This window comes from Sus scrofa, chromosome 3 (assembly GCF_000003025.6).
Source record: "Sus scrofa isolate TJ Tabasco breed Duroc chromosome 3, Sscrofa11.1, whole genome shotgun sequence".
Lineage (NCBI taxonomy): Eukaryota > Metazoa > Chordata > Mammalia > Artiodactyla > Suidae > Sus > Sus scrofa.
This window is the reverse complement of record NC_010445.4, coordinates 126,904,031-126,923,877: the sequence shown is the minus strand read 5'-3', so window position 1 is coordinate 126,923,877 and position 19,847 is coordinate 126,904,031. Positions and strand designations below refer to the sequence as shown.

General features: G+C 51.1%; 3 protein-coding genes across 13 annotated transcripts in view; 2 read left to right on the top strand and 1 right to left on the bottom strand.

Moving 5' to 3' along the window:
• Positions 1 to 2,906, top strand: part of ASAP2 (ArfGAP with SH3 domain, ankyrin repeat and PH domain 2) — a 161,976-nt gene extending 159,070 nt beyond the window's left edge. For all 7 annotated transcript variants that reach the window (XM_021087867.1, XM_021087864.1, XM_021087869.1 and 4 more), the window contains one exon: positions 484 to 2,906. In XM_021087867.1, the coding sequence (XP_020943526.1) occupies positions 484 to 558 (75 nt within the window). In that variant the 3' untranslated portion in view covers positions 559 to 2,906. The remainder of the gene's footprint in view (positions 1 to 483) is intronic.
• Positions 1,917 to 18,099, bottom strand: ITGB1BP1 (integrin subunit beta 1 binding protein 1). 4 transcript variants are annotated; one of them, XM_005662751.3, is made up of 7 exons: positions 17,968 to 18,099; positions 11,728 to 11,831; positions 7,946 to 8,024; positions 6,010 to 6,146; positions 5,406 to 5,498; positions 4,436 to 4,585; positions 1,917 to 4,041 (listed from the first exon to the last, which is right to left on the bottom strand). In XM_005662751.3, the coding sequence occupies exons 2-7, from the start codon at positions 11,797 to 11,799 to the stop codon at positions 3,970 to 3,972; spliced, it is 603 nt and encodes a 200-aa protein (XP_005662808.1). In that variant the 5' UTR covers positions 11,800 to 11,831; positions 17,968 to 18,099; the 3' UTR covers positions 1,917 to 3,969. The 4 variants fall into 4 exon arrangements, with proteins under 4 accessions (XP_005662808.1, XP_003354976.1, XP_020943530.1 ...); XM_003354928.4 differs by lacking the exon at positions 17,968 to 18,099 and adding an exon at positions 17,708 to 17,873 and having other exon boundaries at positions 2,909 to 4,041; XM_021087871.1 differs by lacking the exon at positions 17,968 to 18,099 and adding an exon at positions 16,403 to 16,697 and having other exon boundaries at positions 2,909 to 4,041.
• CPSF3 (cleavage and polyadenylation specific factor 3) overlaps positions 18,179 to 19,847 on the top strand; it is a 37,181-nt gene continuing 35,512 nt past the window's right edge. The window contains exons 1-2 of one of the 2 annotated variants that reach the window (XM_013996349.2): positions 18,179 to 18,391; positions 19,398 to 19,473. Coding sequence is in view for 1 of the 2 variants with exons in the window: in XM_003354926.4 (XP_003354974.1) it covers positions 18,342 to 18,391 (50 nt within the window). In the remaining variant the exon portion in view is untranslated. The remainder of the gene's footprint in view (positions 18,392 to 19,397; positions 19,474 to 19,847) is intronic. The other variant, XM_003354926.4, reaches the window with a different exon arrangement.

The window sequence follows — 19,847 nt, the reverse complement described above, 5'->3', positions numbered from 1 at the left end:
GACTCCTAGCCTGGGAACTGCCATAGGCCACAGGTATGGCCCTAAAAAAAATAATAACTTACCCAGAGCAAAAGTGAATGGATGTAGTGAGGTCATTTGTAAACGCTTGGCTGCATTTAAGTAGCGCCAAGTCACTTTCTGTGACTGCAGCTCAGAAACTGCTGATGCTCAGTTTCTTCATCCATTTTCTAAAAAGAAGCAGGTAGGCAATGGTCAGATCCTGTCCCGTCTGCCCCCCGAGACCGCAGGACTGTGGTGGGGGCCCCTGTGCAGACACGGACCCCGCTAAGTGGCGTTCCTTGGGGACAGCAGGCCTCCACGGCCGGAAAGGCGAGTGAGGGCGAAGAGGGAGGCGGTGTAGAGGTTTTACGGAGAATTCTTTCCCAGAAAGGCCTCTTCCAGACAAGTGGGTTTTTTCCCTCCAAATGCTGGAACGTTTCCAGCAGGCGGAATTCTTCTCACCGCAACTTTTCCTCATTTCAGATCGGCCACCTTGAGGGCGAGCCCAGCCGCCGAGGCGCGTTTCCCGTGTCGTTTGTGCACTTTATCGCTGACTAAACTGCTCCTGAACACACACACTTCTCTTCAAGGTCCTGTCCCGTCTTGTTGTTGGTACCAGAACCCCTGCCAGCTAACCCGGTTTATGACTTGTCTCGTGCCCTAGCCCACTCCCTCCACCGTCACTGTTCTCTTTCACAAACTCAAAGGCAGTCTGTCAATGCACTGTTTTTATAATTTGTGTTTTTCACGGGACATTGCTATACTTTTACTATGGAAAACCCAAAGTCTTCTTGAAAGGTGAACTGAAACGTTAACATCATCTTGGCATAATCAAGACCCCGAATCCGCAGAGGTAGCCGAACCTAAAAATGTCCTGAGCGTTGGAAAGAGATGCGTCCTGCTCTCCTTGCCCTCCTCTGGGGTCCGTGACCCTGACACAGTCCCTGGTTTTGGGGGTCCACGGCGGGCCGGGCCTTCCCAGGGAAAACGCTTCAGTTCACCGTGAAAGATCTTTTTTAAAAGATTTTCCGGATTTCCTTTGAAATCCCCCCTCCCCGTGTTTATTTAAAGCAACGGGCGCTGGACAGGTACACACCACGTGCCGTCCAGCCCTGCCTAGGTTGCAGCCCCGTCTCTTGCATGTGCGCGTAACCGCTCGTGAACAGCCCTGCTTCCCCCTCACGGATGGTTCCTTGAAGTACACGTCACAGCAGCTCCCTCCGTTCCAGGTCCTAGAAAACCGCATTTCTCGAATTTGGTTAAATGCCAAGGACGCTGGATTGCAAACCAGTCCTTTACCCTAGTTTGTATGCTTTGGACGTTTTGGAATTTGCCTTCTCGAACGTCCTTCATCGCACAGCTAGACCCCCCGCCACACACACTTGCTGTCTCCTCCCGTCAAGTTGCCACTGCTCCCCCCCTGCCCCCCGTCTAGCTCAAGAGAAAGTTTACTCACTTGAGCATCTCGTGTTTATATACTACACCATCAGGAACGGTAGTTACACTGTCTCGAGATTTAACCTGTTTGTAATCCAGAGCATATCAGAAATCCGTAGGTCCCAGGTGATAAAATAGCCCCGAGCCTCCCGGGTGTCCTCTCCGAGTCCATCGTGGGGAGCATTCTGGAGCTCGAGCAACCGGGGGTGGGGGGAGTAGGTTGTATATGATGAGATCAAAATTCATTCGTTGAATGAACTTGACTGTCATACCTCTATTTAGTAATGGTGAGCGTAAGACTCACAGTAGGCATATTGGAATTTTGGCGCTTTGAGAATAAGTGGGCATGTAATGCCCACTTAGGTTTTTACCAAAAGGAAAGGAGTCAATTTAAGAGTAGGCTTGGAAAGCAAGGCAACAATGCTTTTAATTGCATTTGTTATGATGGTACATTTGATTGAAGCAGCCTGTCTTTATTATGCAAGCCTTTTTTAAGCTTAGAGCTTTTTTTTTTTTTTTGTATATATTTTTTGTTATTATAAAGGAAGACAGAACAAACTGGAATGTTTTATGATATTGTATGGCAGTTGTGAGGTTTTTTTTTGTTTTGTTTTTTGCCTTTCAGAGTTCCGGGTAAAAAGACGGTAGATCTGTAATTAAAGTTTTTTTTAAAAAGCACTACATCTGTTTTCACTACCTGTTCATTTCTGGCTTGAACCCTTCCTTTAGTTAATTCTCACGGATTTTGCACGGTGCACTTCCCGTGTCTATTTTAACACAATCCTCCCATGATCAGCCTTTGGCTGCTTGGGGCCAGCTATAAACTGTGTTCAAGTGGATTCGCGTCAACACTTGAACACGAGTCCCACACTAATCTATCAGGTTCACTGGTACATAAAGATCTAGGAAATATTTTTCCAGGCTCCAATTGGGTGGCGCTGCTGTGCAGTAATTGATACTGCTTTTGCCAGAGGAGAAACTACATTAACTTCCCTGCCAGTATCCTTTCCTAGTTACTTGCTCTTTACAAACTAAAAAAAAAAAAAGGAAAAGAAAGCAACTGAGAGAAAGGAAAACATTGTAGATATCTATTTATAAAATATTTCAGGCTTATGTTTCATGAACTTAGCTGCAGGATCCTGGCCTTTGGCCTGCCATTCTCCAGCAGATCCGACTTTGAGGGGCGGCAACTCAGAAATGTGTCCACGGACTGAGCGTTACTCTGATCTGGGAAGGGGTGGGTAACCTGTGCAGCTTGGAATGTGCTGTCTGGGATGTATGAGATTCGGTTCACTCGCTCGATGACCTTGGTCTCGTTGCAGCGCAGCTGTACATATTGTATAACCTAAATCAGTTCTTATTTTCATCGTCCTGATGCAGTGACCTATAACTAGAGCATGTGTAATAAGTTTACTCTAATTGTTAACTAGTCATTTGACTGGAAAAAAAATAAAATACTTTTAAATGGACATGGTGGTTGTAGTGTTTTTAATCTTTAGCAAAGCGTTGTATATAAAAAAACAGGCCTTTGAAAACACATACCAGCCTACTATACAGGAGTCTTTAAATAGTATGCCTTTTAACATGAGCAATAATCTGTTAAAGTTTTCTTAATTCCTGAGATAATTATTGTGGTTTACTAGCATGTTATCCTGACAACATGCTTTTTTTGCCTTTTTTTTTTTTTTTTTTTTAAAGGGCCACACCCACAGCATATGGAGGTTCCCAGGCTAGGGGTCGAATCAGAGCTGCAGCTGCCAGCCTACACCACAGCCACTGCCAGATCCCGACCCACTGAGTGCGGCCAGGGATTGAACCTGCATCCTCATGGATACCAGTCGGATTCGTTTCTGAGGCACCATGATGGGAACTCCATGACAACATACTTTTTTTGGCTGCACCCGCAGCACATGGGAGTTCCTGGGCCAGGGATCAAATCAGAGCCAGAGCTACGACCTGTGTCCAGCTGCGGTAATGCTGATCCTTAACCCACTGTGCCAGGTCAGGGATCGAACCCACACCTCCGCAGCAACCCGAGCTGCAGCAGTAGGAGCCTTAACCCGCTGTGCACAGTACGGCAGGACCTCCACGACAACACGCTTTCAAAGGCTGGCTGTGTCTTGAGTTGGCGGTGTCACTGTTTCAGACCAGCATGACCGGGTCCCCCGGCCAGAGCGCACCACGGGCCAGCGCTGCAGCACAGACGGCCCCGTCCTCGCAGGTCCTCCACGCCTCACTCGCTGGGTGCACTTCTGTGCCGCACAAAGCTTATTAAGCTCATCTGTGTTTAAAAGCAACAGGCGACGTTTCTTTTTTCAGTCCCAGGAGACAGGGCACTTCGTCGAGCGTTAACTCACTGTTGTAAGACACGTTTTAATAGACAAACGGCTGAGATTTTACACATCGCATTTCCTTCAGTCTAGAGCAGGGGATCATGGGAATTTCTGTAAAAGGGCAGCGCTCAAGACGGCAAACAACTGCTGAGAAAAAGCGGAACTTGCGTGTGACGGTGACGTCCCTGGGTTGCAGAAGTCAGGGTTTCTCAGATGTCAGCACAGAGTCAAAAGCGGTGGCTAAAACTTTGCAGATGGCTTGTGCCTGTTCCTACATCACAGGGAAAGACAGGGCAAGAGCGTTCGTAACTCTCTTCCTGGACTAAATCGGACCCTCCTGACCCTCTCAACCCGCTCCGTGCAGGGCACAGCCTGCCTGAGTCACCTGTTCCTGTGCCCCTTCAAAAAAGCGCATGCGGTAACTCAGGCCTGTGGCTCTGCCTGTAGAGGACACCCTGCGTGCCCTCCCCTGCTCTTCGTTCACCCTGAACCACGGTCCTGCCCCTGGCCGGACAGCTCGCAGCCTGCAGCAGGGCTGCACAGCTGGCTGACCTGCGCCTGCCATACGTGCTCCCCATGTTAGACACACGGCGGGTGGCATCTCTTCAGCCCAGGGTCTGCCATGTTGATGCCTAAGACTAGCCACCCAGGTAACAATATCTCACCAGGCTGCTGCACTGGTAAACCCACAGGCTGTATTCTTCGTGGCTGGCATCTGTGGTCTTCAGAGCCAGTAAGCTTTTCCCCGCCCCCAGGCCGTCGTCATAGCACACCATCTGGATAATTAAATACAGCGCGTGCCTGTGCAAAACGTCCTGCGGAACCAGGGGCAAGAGAGATCGTACTATTTGACATGTGTCTCCATTCTTTTTTTTTTTTTTTTTTGCTTTTCAGAGCTGCACCCAAGGCATATGGAGATTCCCAGGCTAGGGCTGAATCGGAGCTACAGATGCCGGGCACAGCCACAGCAAGGCCAGATCCCAGCTGCGTCTTCAGCCTACACCACAGCTCACGGCAACAACAGATCCTTCACCCACGGAGCGAGGCCAGGGATCGAACCCGCAACCTCACGGATGCTAGTCAGATTTGTTTCCACTGCGCCACGATGGGAACTCCTGTTTCTCCATCCTGTAGCTCATTTTCCAGTGCAGGAGTTACTCGTGAGGCTTTAAACGGAGATCCGCATCTCCACGGATCTGGCAGGAAGTAGTGTTACCGGTTCTTCAGCCGAAGGAGCGTCCTGGCATGCTCGACTGAGGGACAGGGTGCCTTGAGCATCCTACCTTCCTACTCAAGTGCTAGAAAGATGGAGGGAGGTGATCCAAGTTCGAGATGCTGTTCTCTATGCCCAGCTTCCAAGCTGACGGCTGCTCGGAGTCACGGGGGCCCAAGTGGCAACGCATGCCAGGCCAGCAGGGAAGGGTGGGGTGGGGGGTGTTTGTCCTGAGCCCTACACCCAGAAGCAAAAGCCCTATTCACTTACCCCAGCAAATGGGTCACTTTTTTAAGACTAGCTGCCAGGAATGTTTCCAAACCACTCTGCAAACAGGATCAGACCTAACTAGAAGAGGGCCCTTCCTGGCCCGAACTCCCCAGTACCTAAAACACCTTTTTCCGTGTCATTAAATTACTTACATACTGATCCGATGTGGATACTTTTATCCCATACTTGGAAACTCCCATGATAAATTCTTCCTCCAGAGGAACGAAAGGCAACTTTCCATCTTGCTTTAAAGTAAAAATAAATTACAATGTATATATACTTTTTAAAATTGTTTCATTCTTAATTCTGATGCCTCAAATTTAGCATCTGGCCATCACAGACCCAAACCCTTCTTAAAGGATGTGGAGCATACGGCGGCCCAGCAGGAATTTCTCTCCAAACAGGCAGAGGAAATACTCTCTCACCTTTTTCTTTCTTTCTTTTTTTTTTGGCTGCACCCATGGCATGTGGAAGTTCCCAGGCCACGGATGGAACCCATGCTGCCGCAGTTGTGACCTGCACCACGGCTGTGGCGACACCAGACCTTAACTCACTTAGCGAGGCCAGGGATCAAACCCGCACCCTCATAGATGCGGGTCGGGTTCATTACTGCTGAGCCACAACGGGAACTTCCCACCGTGACAGTTTAGCAGTGCTCGAAGCACGGCCTCAGGAGAAGCAGCGAGGAAAAGCGCTGTCTTTCTCCAAAGCCAGAGTCTCTTCCAAAACCTTGGAAAACGAAACTTTTTTTTTTACCTGGGCAACATCTATATAATTTATCAGGTCGAGTGGCCCTTCGAGACTTTTTCCCTCCGAGAGTTTCAGCTTCTCGATGGCACCAACATATTTTATTCGAAATTCTGCACAGGTATCTGAATTATTGTTGCTTTGTCCTACAGGTGAAAGAAAAACTGTAAGACTCCAGAAGAAATAGCTGCTCAAAGGGTAGCCTCAACCCCTTCCCGAAATGGAACCAGACGGTGTCATCGAACTTAGCCTTTAATAAAAATAAAGTTTTTAAATGGAAACTTTATGTAATGGGAAAGAACTTAAAAATGTCACCAAATTTTTCCTCAGTGACTCACAACATACTATATGTATAAAAATCTCAAAAGGAGTTCCCGTCATGGCTCAGCAGTTAACAAACCTGACTGGCATCCATGGGGACGCAGGTTCGATCCCTGGCCTCGATCAGTGGCTCAAGGGTCTGGTGTTGCTGTGAGCTGCAGTGTAGGTCACAGACATGGCTCGGATCCCGCGTTGCTGTGGCTCTGGCGTAGGCTGGCGGCTACAGCTCCGATTGGACCCCTGGCCTGGGAACCTCCATGTGCCGCGGGTGCGACCCTAAAAAGAAAGACAAAAAGAAAATCCATAAATAAATAAATATATCAATAGGAATAACTTAAGTGTTAATATCCTTCACTTCCAAACAAAAAAGAAAATGTCAGCTAGACAATGACGGAGTTCCTGTATGAGGCATATATGACATTTAATTATTTTTTGGTTTCTTCTCCCTCTTTTTTTTTTTTTTTTTTTTTTTTTTTGTCTTTCTGCCTTTTCTAGGGCTGCTCCCACGGCATATGGAGGTTCCAGGCTAGGGATCGAATCGGAGCTGTAGGGTTAGGATCTGAACCACGTCTGCAACCTACACCACAGCTCACGGCAACACTGGATCCTCAACCCACTGAGCAAGGCCAGGGACCGAACCCGCAGCCCCAAGGTTCCCAGTCAGATTCGTTAACCACTGCGCCACGATGGGAACTCCTCTTCTCCCTCTTTACCATGCGGACTTTTCAACTTTCTTTCCAAGTTCAGGAAACCTGACTGACCCCTACCATTCAGTCAGAAAAGACCAGACTTTTTTCCAGCGTAGGTGGGCTCATACCAGACAGGGTACGTAGCAGGTGTAACCGGTGAAGCGGTGTCAGTCCGCCGGTACAAAACTGCCACGGAGGAGCTACGGTGTCTGCCGGCGTGAGGGCCTCCTGTGTGCCTGCTTCTCGCTTATGTTTATGCAATAAAAAGATGCCCCCATGTTTACGTTCTGAAGCATCTGGAAGTACAGACGCCACTATATTCTCCTTTACACCTTCCCTCCCGCGTCCGCCGCCTTTTAGGGACCGAGCAGTCCAGGACCCCAAAGGAAAAATGGGCAAGTTTTACACAAGAAAAGGAAGGTGTAGGTTTTCGATGAGACACCAGCTGACAGGTGCGTTCGGAGCCACTCTGGGGTTTTTGCAGGAGGCTGCGTGAACGTGTTCAGGGGCCTGACAGATGCTCCTGTCACGACCATGTGCGGGGGATGTTCATGAGCTGGCCTCTCTGAGTGCCCGCGCCTTGACCTCTGTCATGAATCACAGGTCGCTGTCCCGCCCCCACGAACACGGGGATTCCAATGCACGGCCACACCTGCCTGGCGCTTTTCCCACAAAGCCACGCCGACCCTTCTCAAGGGTCTCCACGGCCTTTCCCACACGTTTTCTGCTCTATGACTGTTCAGAGCGGTTGGCTCCAAGGCTTCAGCTTTCACCACCCATGTTCCCCCAGCTCTTGGGGCCAGCTCTAAACTCTTGACAAAGACGGCAGAGCAAAGAAACAAAGTCCCAGGTATGAAGAACTTGTGCCGCTAGACCTGTGAACACCTGTTAAAAGCCTTAGAGGATCAAGATCCTGATCCAACCCGTGTCCATACCTGAGCTCTTGGTAGAATCTGTATCGAGGCTTGCCACAGTGCTGGACCGGGAGAGCCCCCCAAGGCTGGAGTCCACCGACTGAGAAGGAACAAACACAAAACGTTACGGGTAATTCGAAGAGGGGTACAAGGACCTACCAAAGAGCACAAGGAAATTTACTCAGTACTGCGTCATAACCTATATGGGAAGAGAATCTGAAAAGGGATGGACACACGTACATGTACAACTGATTCATTTCACTGTGCACCTGAACTTAACCTTTGGAAATCACCTATATTCCCATATAATAAATAAATCAAATCAGATAGTTGCTTCTATGCCAGCCAGGGGAGGTACTTTTTCCAAGAGATGAAAATGGAAAAATAATATTTGACAGAGCGGATCTCTTACTAAAAAAAAAAGGAATTAGAAGCACTATCTTCTCTCAAAGTTCTCCACCAAAACACTCAAATGATTTACTGACTATAGTTGAATCAACACACATAAAATCAGGTTGGAGAAGTTCCCGTGGTGGCTCGGCGGTAATGAGCCAGACTAGGATCCTCGAGGGTGCGGTTGGATCCCTAGCCTTGCTCAGTAGGTTAAGGATCCGGCGCTGCCGCAAGCTGTGGTCCAGGTTGCAGACACAGCTCGGAGCCCGAGTGGCTCTGGCTGTGGTGCAGGCTGGCAGCTGCAGCTCTGATTTGTCCCCTAGCTTGGGAACTTCCATGTGCCACAGGTGCAGCCCTAAATAGCAAAATAAAATAAAATAAATTTAAAAATAAAATCAGGTTGGTTCTTTAGGCAGATCATCTGTGACAGATTTTTTTCTAAAGACAAATTCCATAGCGAACTTAAAAAATATAATAATAATCCCAACGGTTCTTCCCATAACAACACTGGATAAATACACGTGGGGTCAGCGCTCCCGAAACCCCGACCTCCATCTCCTTCTAAGATACCTGAACTTACACAGGAGGGGAAAAATCCACACCATGTGTTCACATTATTTGCCCAGAACCCAAGAGAAGCCTGTACAGAACGCGCCACGGAGCGGGAGCGTGGTCAGTAAGTGAACAAGGAGCCTCGGGCGGTGAAGGGATCGGCCCCAGGTCACAGCTGGCAAACACGCCCGACCTCTAATCTAGATCTGATGCCCACCCCGCGCTCCTGCAATGACTCCAACTGTGAGCTGGGCCACAGCAGTTATACACAGACGACCCGCAGACCACGGCACACCTGTCGACGTGAATTACAGAGAAAAGCCAACAAAACTCTTCAACGACATTGAAAGAATCATACATGTCAGCGTAGTTTGCTCTTCAACAGCATTATACGCTCGGTGTGCTTTTCCTTTTAAAAAAAAAAAAAAAACAGGCTGTGGCCACAGCACGTGGAAACGTCCAGGCCAGGGATCAAACCCAGGCCACAACAGTAACAACACTGGATCCTTAACCTGCGGAGCCATCAGGGAACTCGTCACTGTGTTTATAATTTTTTAGAAAAAAAAAAATGAAAACTTTTGATGAAAAAAAATTAGTCACTTTTTTACACTTCAAATCAAAATTAAATTTTAAAAGTACACTCCCGGAGTTCCCGTTGTGGCTGAGCAGGTTAAGAACCTGACTAGTATCCATGAGGATGCAGGTTCGATCCCTGGCCTCACTCAGTGGGTTAAGGATCCGGCATGGCCACCAGCTGTGGTGTAGGTCACAGAAGTGGCTTGGATCTGGTGTGGCTGTGGTGTAGGCTGGCAGCTGCGGCTCTGATTCGACCCCTAGCCCGAGAACTTCCATACGCCACGTGTACGGCCCTAAAAAGCAAAAAGAAAAGAAGTACACTCCCATCTTTAGATGTTTTAGAAGCGAATCAAGGTGGATATAAAAATTAATCATCTTAAATATATCTCTTCTCTTGTTAATAATTGTACTTGGAATCTGGTTTAAAATGAGAGCAGAGCTGTACGCAGAGACGGCCCTCGTGCGCGTGGCACTGAAGAGCTGGGAAAACCTAAATACTCGACGGGTGAGCTGCTGTGAAGATGCTGCCACAAAGTCAGGCTGGCTTCTGGGAAGCGGGTAACAGAGGGAGCCTTTGTGCTTCAAGCTGCCCTTCGGCAGAGAAAACACCAGAACCTAGTGACCCTCTGAACAGGAACAGGGAGAAAGTGGCCCGTTTTCCCACGTTCAGAATTACAACCGCAGAAGCGGACACCATCCCTGCAACACGCACCAAACAGGCACAGTTCTGCTCAGCAACCAGGGGAGGCTGACGATTGCCTTGGCGGCAAGAGCCTCGCTCCGGGCGCGTGGCCCCTCCTATGCACCCCCCCTGCCCCCCGCCGAGGCAGCGGATCCCCCAGAATCAGAGGTGGGGCTCTGGGCCCAGGCTGAGAGTGGCAAGTCGCTAGTCTCCCTTTATCCAGGTTCGGATCTGGCAAACGGCGCTGGGCCCGGCCGCTGGCTCCAGGCTGAGGGGCTCCCGCCGAAGTCAGGGAAGAGCGGGCGCATCTCCGCCAGCTGCACGAGTTGGGGACCTCAGGGGACGCTGTCATCTGCCATCCTGGGCTGCGCGGGCTCCTAAAGCGCCCAGGTCTGGGCCGATGGCCCAACGTGGCTACTCTTGACCGACGGGGACCCCTGCGGGGCAGTCGTGTGCGTGGCCTTCCCTGAGGGTGGCCGCTGTCACCCCGGGTGCTGTGCCCGGGTGCCCTGGAGGTGGCCTCCTCTCCTGCCTCACCCAGACCCGGCCCTGGGCACCCACGTCTTTGGAGACCGAGCGCTCACCCGGGGGGAGGGTGAAAAGGCTCTGGAGGAGTCAACACGTGGGCGCCCGGGGCTCCCAGGGCACCCGACGCTCTGCCTCTCGGGGCTTCTCGTCGGGGCATCCGGCTCACCGGCCAAGTGACTCGCTGTGACGGAAACAGAGGTAGAGTCACCCCCACGCCCCACAGAGCCTAGATCTGGACCCAGCTCCGGGACCGGCTGCAATGTCCATCACGTGGACAACTGAGAACCGGGGTCTCGGAGTTCCAGCCGTGGCTCAGCAGAACTGAGTCTTGATGGCATCCATGAGGGCGCAGGTTCGATCCCTGGCCTTGCTCAGTGGGTTAAGGATCCGGCGTTGCGTGGCTGTGGTGTAGGCTGGCCGCTACAGCTCTGTTTCGACCCCAGCCTGAGAACCTCCATATGCCATGGGTGCGGCTCTGAAAAGAAAAAAAAACAAAAAACAACAACAGTGTTTCAAGGAGACCATTCATAGCATTCATAGGTCCTGTCCCATCCAGGTTAAGAGAGGTTGAAGAACTTCAGAAAATCTACCAAACAAGGAGTTTCCTTGTGGTGTAGTGGGTTAAGGACCTGGCATTGTCACTGCAGTGGCTCAGGTCTCTGCTGTGGCACAGGTTCAACCCCTGGTCCAGAAACTTCCATGTGCCCTGAGTGCAGCCCCAAAAAAAGAAAAAAGGAAGGAAAGAAAAGAAAATCTATCACAACAAAATAAAATTAAACCAAGGAGTTCCGCAGTGGCTCAGCAGGTTAAGGATCTGGCACTGTTCCTGCTGTGGCTGGGGTCCCTACAGTGGGGGGGAGTTCGATCCCTGGCCCGGGAACTTGTGCATGCCACAGGCAGGGCTGAAAAAAAATTTTAAATCAAGCACAGAATGTGTCTCCAGGGCAAAAAAAATGAACGTTAAAAACATCTCGTTTGGAGACTATCAGCAGGTCTGCCACGGTTAGGAACTTTGTTGGGAAACGACATTCTCCCAGCTTCTGCTTCTGGTCCCCAGTCCCGCTCCCCTGACCTTGCTCTTGGTACTGATTTCACTGCTCTGGGAACTGCTGCTACTGTGGCGCTTTTTGCCTTTCCGAAACATCTTCCACCATAGCTTGACCCGGAGGCGCTCCCCTGTAAGAACAAACACCCGTTAGCACATCACGAAAAGCAGCTTAAATCACTTCGCGTGTAATGGGAACAAAACCAAATAAAAATCGGGGATCCCTTCCAGTCCACACTCTTCTGCTTCTACTGAAAACAAGCATTTTCCACTGACCACAAAATCTGCTTACTATCCTTTTTCATTCTTACTGTCTTGTTGAATCACAAAACTCCAACCCAATGAACCAAGAAAGGGAGGAATCTTCTTGGCAAATCTGGAGAAGCGAAAAGCGCTGCTCAGAGGAACAGACGCATGTCAGCTGGTTCTCAAAATATTCAAGCGCCTTCTTTCCCTTCAATCAATTGAAGACGTTAACAGAATATGTGCCAGATCAGTTTACCAGTCAAGATACCGAGATTTGGGCACCGCCTGCAGCTCTTGGTCTGTAAACGGCAGGGCTAAGGACAGAAGACATTTGCTCCTCTCGGAAATGCGCCTTTTTCTTGAAGTCTCGAACTATTTTTAGGTAAAGGCTGACATAAAAATATTGCTAGCTCTCACTTCCTGGTTCCAGCAAAGCCAGGGAAAAGAGGTGACCTTAAGCTTCCCAGAGTCAGTCTTAATAATATCTTCTTTTTTTTTTTTAATGTTTTGTTTTTGTTTTTTAGGGCCGCACCCAAATGGAGGTTCCCAGGCTAGGGGTCGAATCGGAGCTGTAGCCGCTGGCCTACGCCACAGCCACAGCAACCCGGGATCCGAGCCGCATCTGCAACCTACACCACAGCTCATGGCAACACCGGATCCTTAAGCCACTGAGCGAGGCCAGGGATCGAACCCACAACCTCCCAGTTCCTAGTTGGATTCGTTTCCGCTGTGCCATGACAGGAACGCCTCTCTCTCTCTTTTTTTTTTTTTTTTTTTTTAATGAATGAGTTTCCTTTGCCCATTTCAGAGGGCACATATACTACACTTGGAAAATTATGGACCAGCCTGCATGGGGTTCATAGTTCAAGTACTTCCAAATGCACGTTCTCCCCACAGCAACTTGCGAGACTCATCTGCTCCAGATGTTTTCTGAGGGTCCGTCTGCAGCGCACACTCTGCTGGGACTCTAGGCCTTGTCCTCGGGGGGCTTACAGGAGACAGATTAGGATCTGCATTTTATTTATTTATTTATTTTTTTTTTCCCCGGCCACACCTGTGGCACATGAAAGTTCCCAGGCTAGGGGTCGAATCAGAGCTGTGGCCTCCAGCCTCCACTGGATCCAAGCCGCATCTCTGACCTACACCACAGCCTGTGGCAATGCCAGATCCTAACCCACTGAGCAAGGCCAGGGATCGAACCCGCACCCTCTTGGACAGTATGTCAGGTTCTTAACCTGCTGAGCCCCCCTGCCCCGGGAACTCCAGGACCTGCATTTTATAGGCGAGGGAACTGCGACCCCTCTTTCAGGAGGGCTTGTGAGTAAGAAAACCCAACAAATGCTGCCTACAGACTGGAGTCTGCAGAGGGCAGGAGAGACACCGCTGGCTCTAGAGGGGAACTACTCTTTCATCGCCTCCAGGGGTTCCAGACACAGCAGCCTGCACAGGTGCTTTCATCCCAACACGGTCAAGTCTTACCAGAAAAACAAAGCACCTGAGGAAGGACCAGAGCGCGTCAATCAGGAGGCGGCCAGAGAATGGCCTTCTCCAAAGAAGAGTTTCTCCCTTGGTGTCTGGGGACCGCCCCCACGTCCACTCACTAGCCTCTGACCTCGGGCCGCTGCCCCAGGCTGACCCCCGGGCCTGAGCTCTCCAAACAGCCCCAGCAGCCGACGGATGTCTGTTTTTGCTTCACCCGCCGAGTCGCAAGAACACCCGATTCCTTCCTTCCTGAGCAGCCAGTGACACCCACCGGGTGCGGGGTTTACCTCCCTGAGGCAGACAGACAAAGCCCTGGCCTCGGGGAGCTCATTTTTAGAAGGAGCAGCCAGCCAGCAAGAAGACCAGGTGGAAGAGGTGTGTGTGTGACTCTGCCGTGCAGTAGAAAACGGACACAACACTGCAGACCAGCTATGACGAAAAAATTAAAATCATTAAAAAAAAGAAAGACAACCAGATACACATTATTTGGAAACAATAATTGCCTAACCTAAAGCCAGTTAAGGAGACAGAGAGCGAGCACAGGAAGGGATGACTATTTTAGACAGAAAAGATGTTCCCGGAGGTCCTGCCGTGGAGCAGCGGAAACGAATCCGACTAAGAACCATGAGGTTGCGGGTTCGATCCCTGGCCTCCTCAGTGGGTTAAGGATCCTGTGTTGCTGTGGCTGTGGTGTCAGCCGGCAGCTGTAGCTCCAATTCAACCCCTAGCGTGGGAACCTCCATATGCTGCAGGTGTGGCCCTGTGAGAGGCCCCAATACTGAGAACAAGAGGAGGAGGCAGAGCGAATGACGAGAAAGATCCACAGGCGGCCTCGCAGCCACATCAAAAGTGGAGTTTTGTTTGGGGTTTCACAGGAAGACTCTAGAGAGTCGTTGCTTTTTTTTTTTTTTTTTAATGGCTGCACCCTCAGCATATGGACATTCCTGGGCCAGGGACTGAATTTAAGCCACAGCTGTGGCAACACTGGATCCATTAGCCCACTGCGTTGGGCAGACGATGGTACCTGCACCTCCACAGCGACCCGAGCCACTGCATCTGAATTCTCAACCCCTTGGGCCACAGCAGGAACTCCTCGGGGGCTGTTTAGGAAAGATGCCTGGCTGCTGGTGGGGCACTAGCTGCAGAGGATGAGAGCATAAAGAGGGAGGCTACTTAGAAGGCTTCTGTGGACAATTTGTTGCAAACGACAGCCTTGCCACCCCAGGATACCTTTCAGGTAGAAGGCAAGAGAGCCTATGCCAAGGTCTGCCCCAAACTGGGTTAACCCAGCAGCATAACATGCCATAATTTGATGGCTTAAAATGTTGGTGACTAGCATATTTAAGAATACCCTATTTTAAGTATATATAAGGAATATTTATACACAGCAATTTTAAATGATTTTTTCAAATTTGACACTACTTTTCTTCCCCCCTTTTCAGCTGCAGGGATCAAATCTGAGCCACTGCTGTGACCTACGCCACAGCTGCAGCAATGCTTGATCCCTACCTAAAGCTTGATCCTGAACCGACTGCGCCACCACGGGAACTCCTAAAAATCTGATGCCATTGTTTCAAAATCCTAAGGCCTTCCTTCAAATCCCTAGAAGACTAGAAATGTTTGAAAATCACTACATTATAATCATAAGGCCTTTGCAATTCCTGAAGACTCTTTTCTCATTCACCATCACTCCAGGAGCTCACGGGGGGGGGGGGGGCAATTTATCAAAGCCTTTGCGATCTGCTCCTCTTTTGATGCATGTTCTTAATGAAGCAAATCATTCCGCCTCTAAATTATTCCTATGCGTAAAAATGAGCCCAAAGATACTGTCACTTGGATGATCCACAGACTCAGCAAACGCAAAACATGCCGAAGGCAGAATCCATCGTCTTCCCTCCACACCTGCTCCTCTCCCCTCCTCTGGCTTTCCGTCAATTATACTATTTCTGGTAGAAACCGGTTCCTCCCTGTCCTGCAGCCCCACATGCAGTCGAGCCCAGGATGCCCTGACTACGCCACCTGAGCTGAGGGGTTCTCCCACCCTCGTCTCCATCGGGGCCTGCCTCCTCCATCGGGGCCTGCCTCTGTCACACATGACTGTGGCATATGGACACTTTCTCATCATCTGATGAAGGCAGTGGACCCTTAACCCATACAAATGCACAAAGTTTGGAATGCAAATTAAGGAATTCACACGCCCCCAGGAGACATTTCACAAGGCGAGGGATCCTCTCCCAGCTGGACTTGCCAATTCAAATCTATCACCAAGCTCCAGCTAAAACAAATTTTTTTTTTTTTTTTTTTTAGTTTTAGGGCCTTACCCCCAGCACATGGAGGTTCCCAGGCTAGGGATCCAATCAGAGCTACAGCTGCCGGCCTACGCCACAGCCACAGCAACATGGGATCCAAGCTGTGTCTGCGACCTACACCACAGCTCATGGCAACACCGGATCCTTAACCCACTGAATGAGGCCAGGGATCAGAACTGCGTCCTCGGGAGTTCCCGTCGTGGCGCAGTGGTGAATGAATCCGACTAGGAACCATGAGGTTGCGGGTTCGGTCCCTGCCCTTGTCAGTGGGTTAAGGATCCGGCGTTGCCGTGAGCTGTGGTGCAGGTTGCAGACACGGCTCGGATCCTGCGTTGCTGTGGCTCTGGCGTAGGCCGGTGGTTACAGCTCCGATTCGACCCCTAGCCTGGGAACCTCCATGTGCCAAGGGAGCGGCCCAAAGAAATAGCAAAAAGACAAAAAAAAAAAAAAAAAAAGAACTGCGTCCTCATGGATGCTAGTCAGATTCGTTTCTGCTGAGGCACAACGGGAACTCCTAACACGATTTCTTTAAAACCTAAATCAGATGACACTAATCTGCTTAACCTCTTTCGCTGGCTCCCGAAGTTAAAGGCTGAAGGCAAAGCTCTTTGGCAGGAGATGCGAGGTCCTCCACATTCCACTCTCATGCGGCTCCCAGGTCTCACCTTCCACAACCCGCTTCACACTTAATCCGCAGGGAACACAACTGCTTGTGGCTCTCAGCATGCACTATGCTCCCAGTTTCCACACGGGCCTCCTGCCGGCCCCTCTGCCGGGAGCGCCCATCCACCTTCTACCCACTTGGATAACTTCAGTCGCTTTCCAAGACTCAGTTCAGGGAGTTCCCACTGCACTGGGGTAAGGAGCCGGCATTGCGGTAGCTGTGCAATAGGTGGAGGCTTTGGCTTGGGTGTGATCCCTGGCCCAGGAATTTCCATATGCTGTGAGTGCAGCAAAAAAAAAAAAAAAAAAAAAAAAAAGACTCAATTCAGGCTTCTTCTCCTCTAGAAAGGCTCCCTGGGACCTCCAGGTTGGGCTAAGGGATGGGCGCTTAGATATCCCAATTTTTTTTTCTTTGGTCTTTTTGTCCTTTTAGGGCCAAACCTGCAGCATATGGAGGTTCCCAGGCTAGGAGTCTAATTGGAGCTGTAGCCATTGGCCTACGCCACAGCCACAGCAACACTAGATCCGAGCTGCATCTGCAACCTACGCCACAGCTCACAGCAACACCGGATCCTTAACCCACTGAGCGAGGCCAGGGATCAAACTGACAACCTCACAGTTCCCACTCGGATTCATTTCCGCTGCGCCACAACGGGAACTCCTTAGATATCTCAATCTTAGCATGAGTCGGTTATTGTCTACTTGTAACTATCTCACTCTGAACTGTGAGCTCCTCAAACGCTAGGTCCTTCATCTCTGAATACCCAATGCCTGGCACAGCCTGGCAGGGGACAAGCTTAATAAACCGGAGAGCATCTTGTCACTCAGATGACAACTCCCACACTAAGTGCCTATGGTGCCCTGTCCAGTGCTGGGTGCTATATCCTCTGAGCCTCTCCACGGACCAGCAAGGCTGCAGTATGACAGCCTCTTTCAAATGAGGCAGCTAAAGCTCAAAGTGCGCCCATGGCCACTAATAACGGGTAAGGCTAAGTTTGGAACCTTGGTAGAGGTGGCTTCAAAACTCTTTCTAGACCCCCTCCTGCTTCCCCACGTACTCCTTCCTCACTGTTGTGAGCGCTTGCCACGTGCTGATGCGCAGGACAACAGTAAACAAAACAGACCAACGCCGGCCCCGGGCGGTGGTTCGGAAAAAGGGCTGAAGCCCCAACGGGGGGAGACACCAACAGGAGCCCGCACAAAAAGTGAGCACTCTTCACCACGTCTGAAACCAGAGCCTGACACCGGGAGCAGCCCCGGGGATGCTCCCACCCCGTCCCCCTTTCCGACAGGACCCATCCACAGACCACATCCGTCGTCACCGGAGCGGCGGTCCCGCCCAAGACAGATATCAGGCACCAGGCACTGCCTTCTCCGCAGGCCCGGGCTCGCCCCTCAGCTCCTGCCGCGGCTCCCGCGCCGCCTCGGGGCCTAGAACACCGACCCCGGGGAAGGCGGGTCCCAGGAGAGACCGCGACCCCACCCATCTGCCTCCCCGCCGGCACCGCCCTCGGGGCCCGCGTTCCCGGCCAGGCTCGCCAGAGCGCGGCGAGGACCGGGATCTTACCTCACCGCCGCCTGCGGTCGGGGTCAGACACCCACTCCCGGGGGAGCCGGCGCCACAGCAGCCACCTCCGTTCCGATTCCAGCGCCGGCTCTTCCGGACCCCTGGCCCCGCCCTCCAGGCCCCGCCTCCGAAGGCTCGCGCAGGCGCAGTTCTGCCCGGCCCCAGGTTCCCGGGCCCGGGGTGGGGAGGAACCTCGCGAGTCCGGGTCTCCGACCGGAAGTCGAAGGGAGGAGCCTACGGTCGCGGCTCCCGGGGTCCCGGAAGTTGTGGCCTCGGTGAATGAGGTTCTTCCTTCTTTGGTTCCTTCTGGCTTCCAATTTAGATAGACTCCCGCGACCTGTTCCTCTTCCTGGCGTCGCCTCCACACTTCTGAGATGTCTGCGATTCCTGCAGAGGAGAGTGACCAGCTGCTGATCCGACCCCTGTAAGGGACCCGAGAGAGGGGCAATGCAGCCGCGGGGCTGTGGGGCGAGGAGGGCCGGATGGTTGGCCTCGCCAGTCGCCCCCCACGCCAGCCTGCCTCCGCAGGCTGCCCTTAGTCCGCAGTTGCCGGCCGAGCCTCTCCGGCTGAAGGGGTTTGGAGAACTGCCGATCGGAAGGGGCCTGCTGGGTTGAATGGGAGTTTGCTTTCTCGTGAGGCTCAGGGGAGCAGAGTATGTTAAATTTGGGGAGGGGGGGAAATGCCTCTGGGGCCGCTGGGCGCTTCCCTAGACGTCCAGGAGTGGCAAGCTCTAAGGGAACCCGTGATGCCGAGGACGGCCGGATGAGACGAGGACCTGGATACGGCTGTAGCAGTGCACGCTCCAGGACTTAATATTTGCCAAGATGTAAAAGAAGGAATAAACTAGGGCCTTGCTACGAGTTCCATTCTCGGAGAGTGGGGGAGGCAAAAAGTTGGAACGGAGAAAAAGCAGAGATGTTAAGGACGAAATCTCAGCCCCTGATTGTCCTTTCGTTGGAAATGGCCTGTTAGAGAAGCACATTATAGGTCTGGAATGCTGCTCAGAAAGGGAACTATAAATGTGGAGAACTTATCCTATAAGTCAGCAGTTTGAATCCACAAACAGACGTTTATTGTTAGATATGAGTTAGCACCACATGCACCTGTGTGCTCTTTTTCAGAAGCTAGAAAGTATTTCCTTTATACATTGATTTGATACAGACTCATTGAGCACCTACTGGGGACATAACACAAGTTAGCCACTGCTCAGTTCACCCCCGTCCTCTCTTCCTGTGTTCAGCAAACACTGAGTCCGTGCCAAGCACCACACTAGGCAGTAGGGATGTGGTAAGAGTGCTGAGTTCACTGAATTCACCCTTTTGGAGAGAATTGCCAAATGACAGGTCCTGGAGAGAGAGTTTGGAGTAAGAGCAGAGCATTGCTTTGGAGGCAGACCTGAAATCCCTTCTATACTCTTACCGATTCCTAGGACACAACATCACTGAACCCGTGTCCTCATGTGGAAATAATACAGCAACACTTAACTCTGCGGAGTAAAGGCCGTGGTACGTGCTCCGTCAATGGCGACTGCTATAGTGGCGTGGAAAGGCATTGCGCGGAGGCCGTGAGCGCATGGAAAAGGGGTTTCCAGCAGAGAAGAGAATGCCATTGCGTGCATCCTGAAAAATGCGATACGTGCGCTGAGTGGCAAAGAATGAGGAGGAATTAAAAATAGCTAAAGTGTGGGCGCAAGGATGTTCCAGGCAGAGCAGTTCTCAGTTTGTGGCCAGTCTCGTGGCTGCGGCTAAACAATTAGCAGATGAGCTGGTAGAGGCTTAGGAAGGACCTTGTATACATAGTAAGGAGTTGGCATCTTTATTGCCAGTTACTGGGAGCCAAGAAGGGATTTTAGGTGGGAATGAGATGTGGTGGGAATTTT

Coding starts and splice junctions, on each gene's coding strand:
- ITGB1BP1 (XM_021087871.1), bottom strand. CDS start 16,463: ATGCTGAGAGCCACAAGCAGTTGTGTTCCCTGCGGATTAAGTGTGAAG. Junction 5,499..6,009: donor ATTATATAGATGTTGCCCAG/GTAAAAAAAAAA, acceptor TTTACTTTAAAG/CAAGATGGAAAGTTGCCTTT. Junction 4,586..5,405: donor TATCCACATCGGATCAGTAT/GTAAGTAATTTA, acceptor CTGGTTCCGCAG/GACGTTTTGCACAGGCACGC.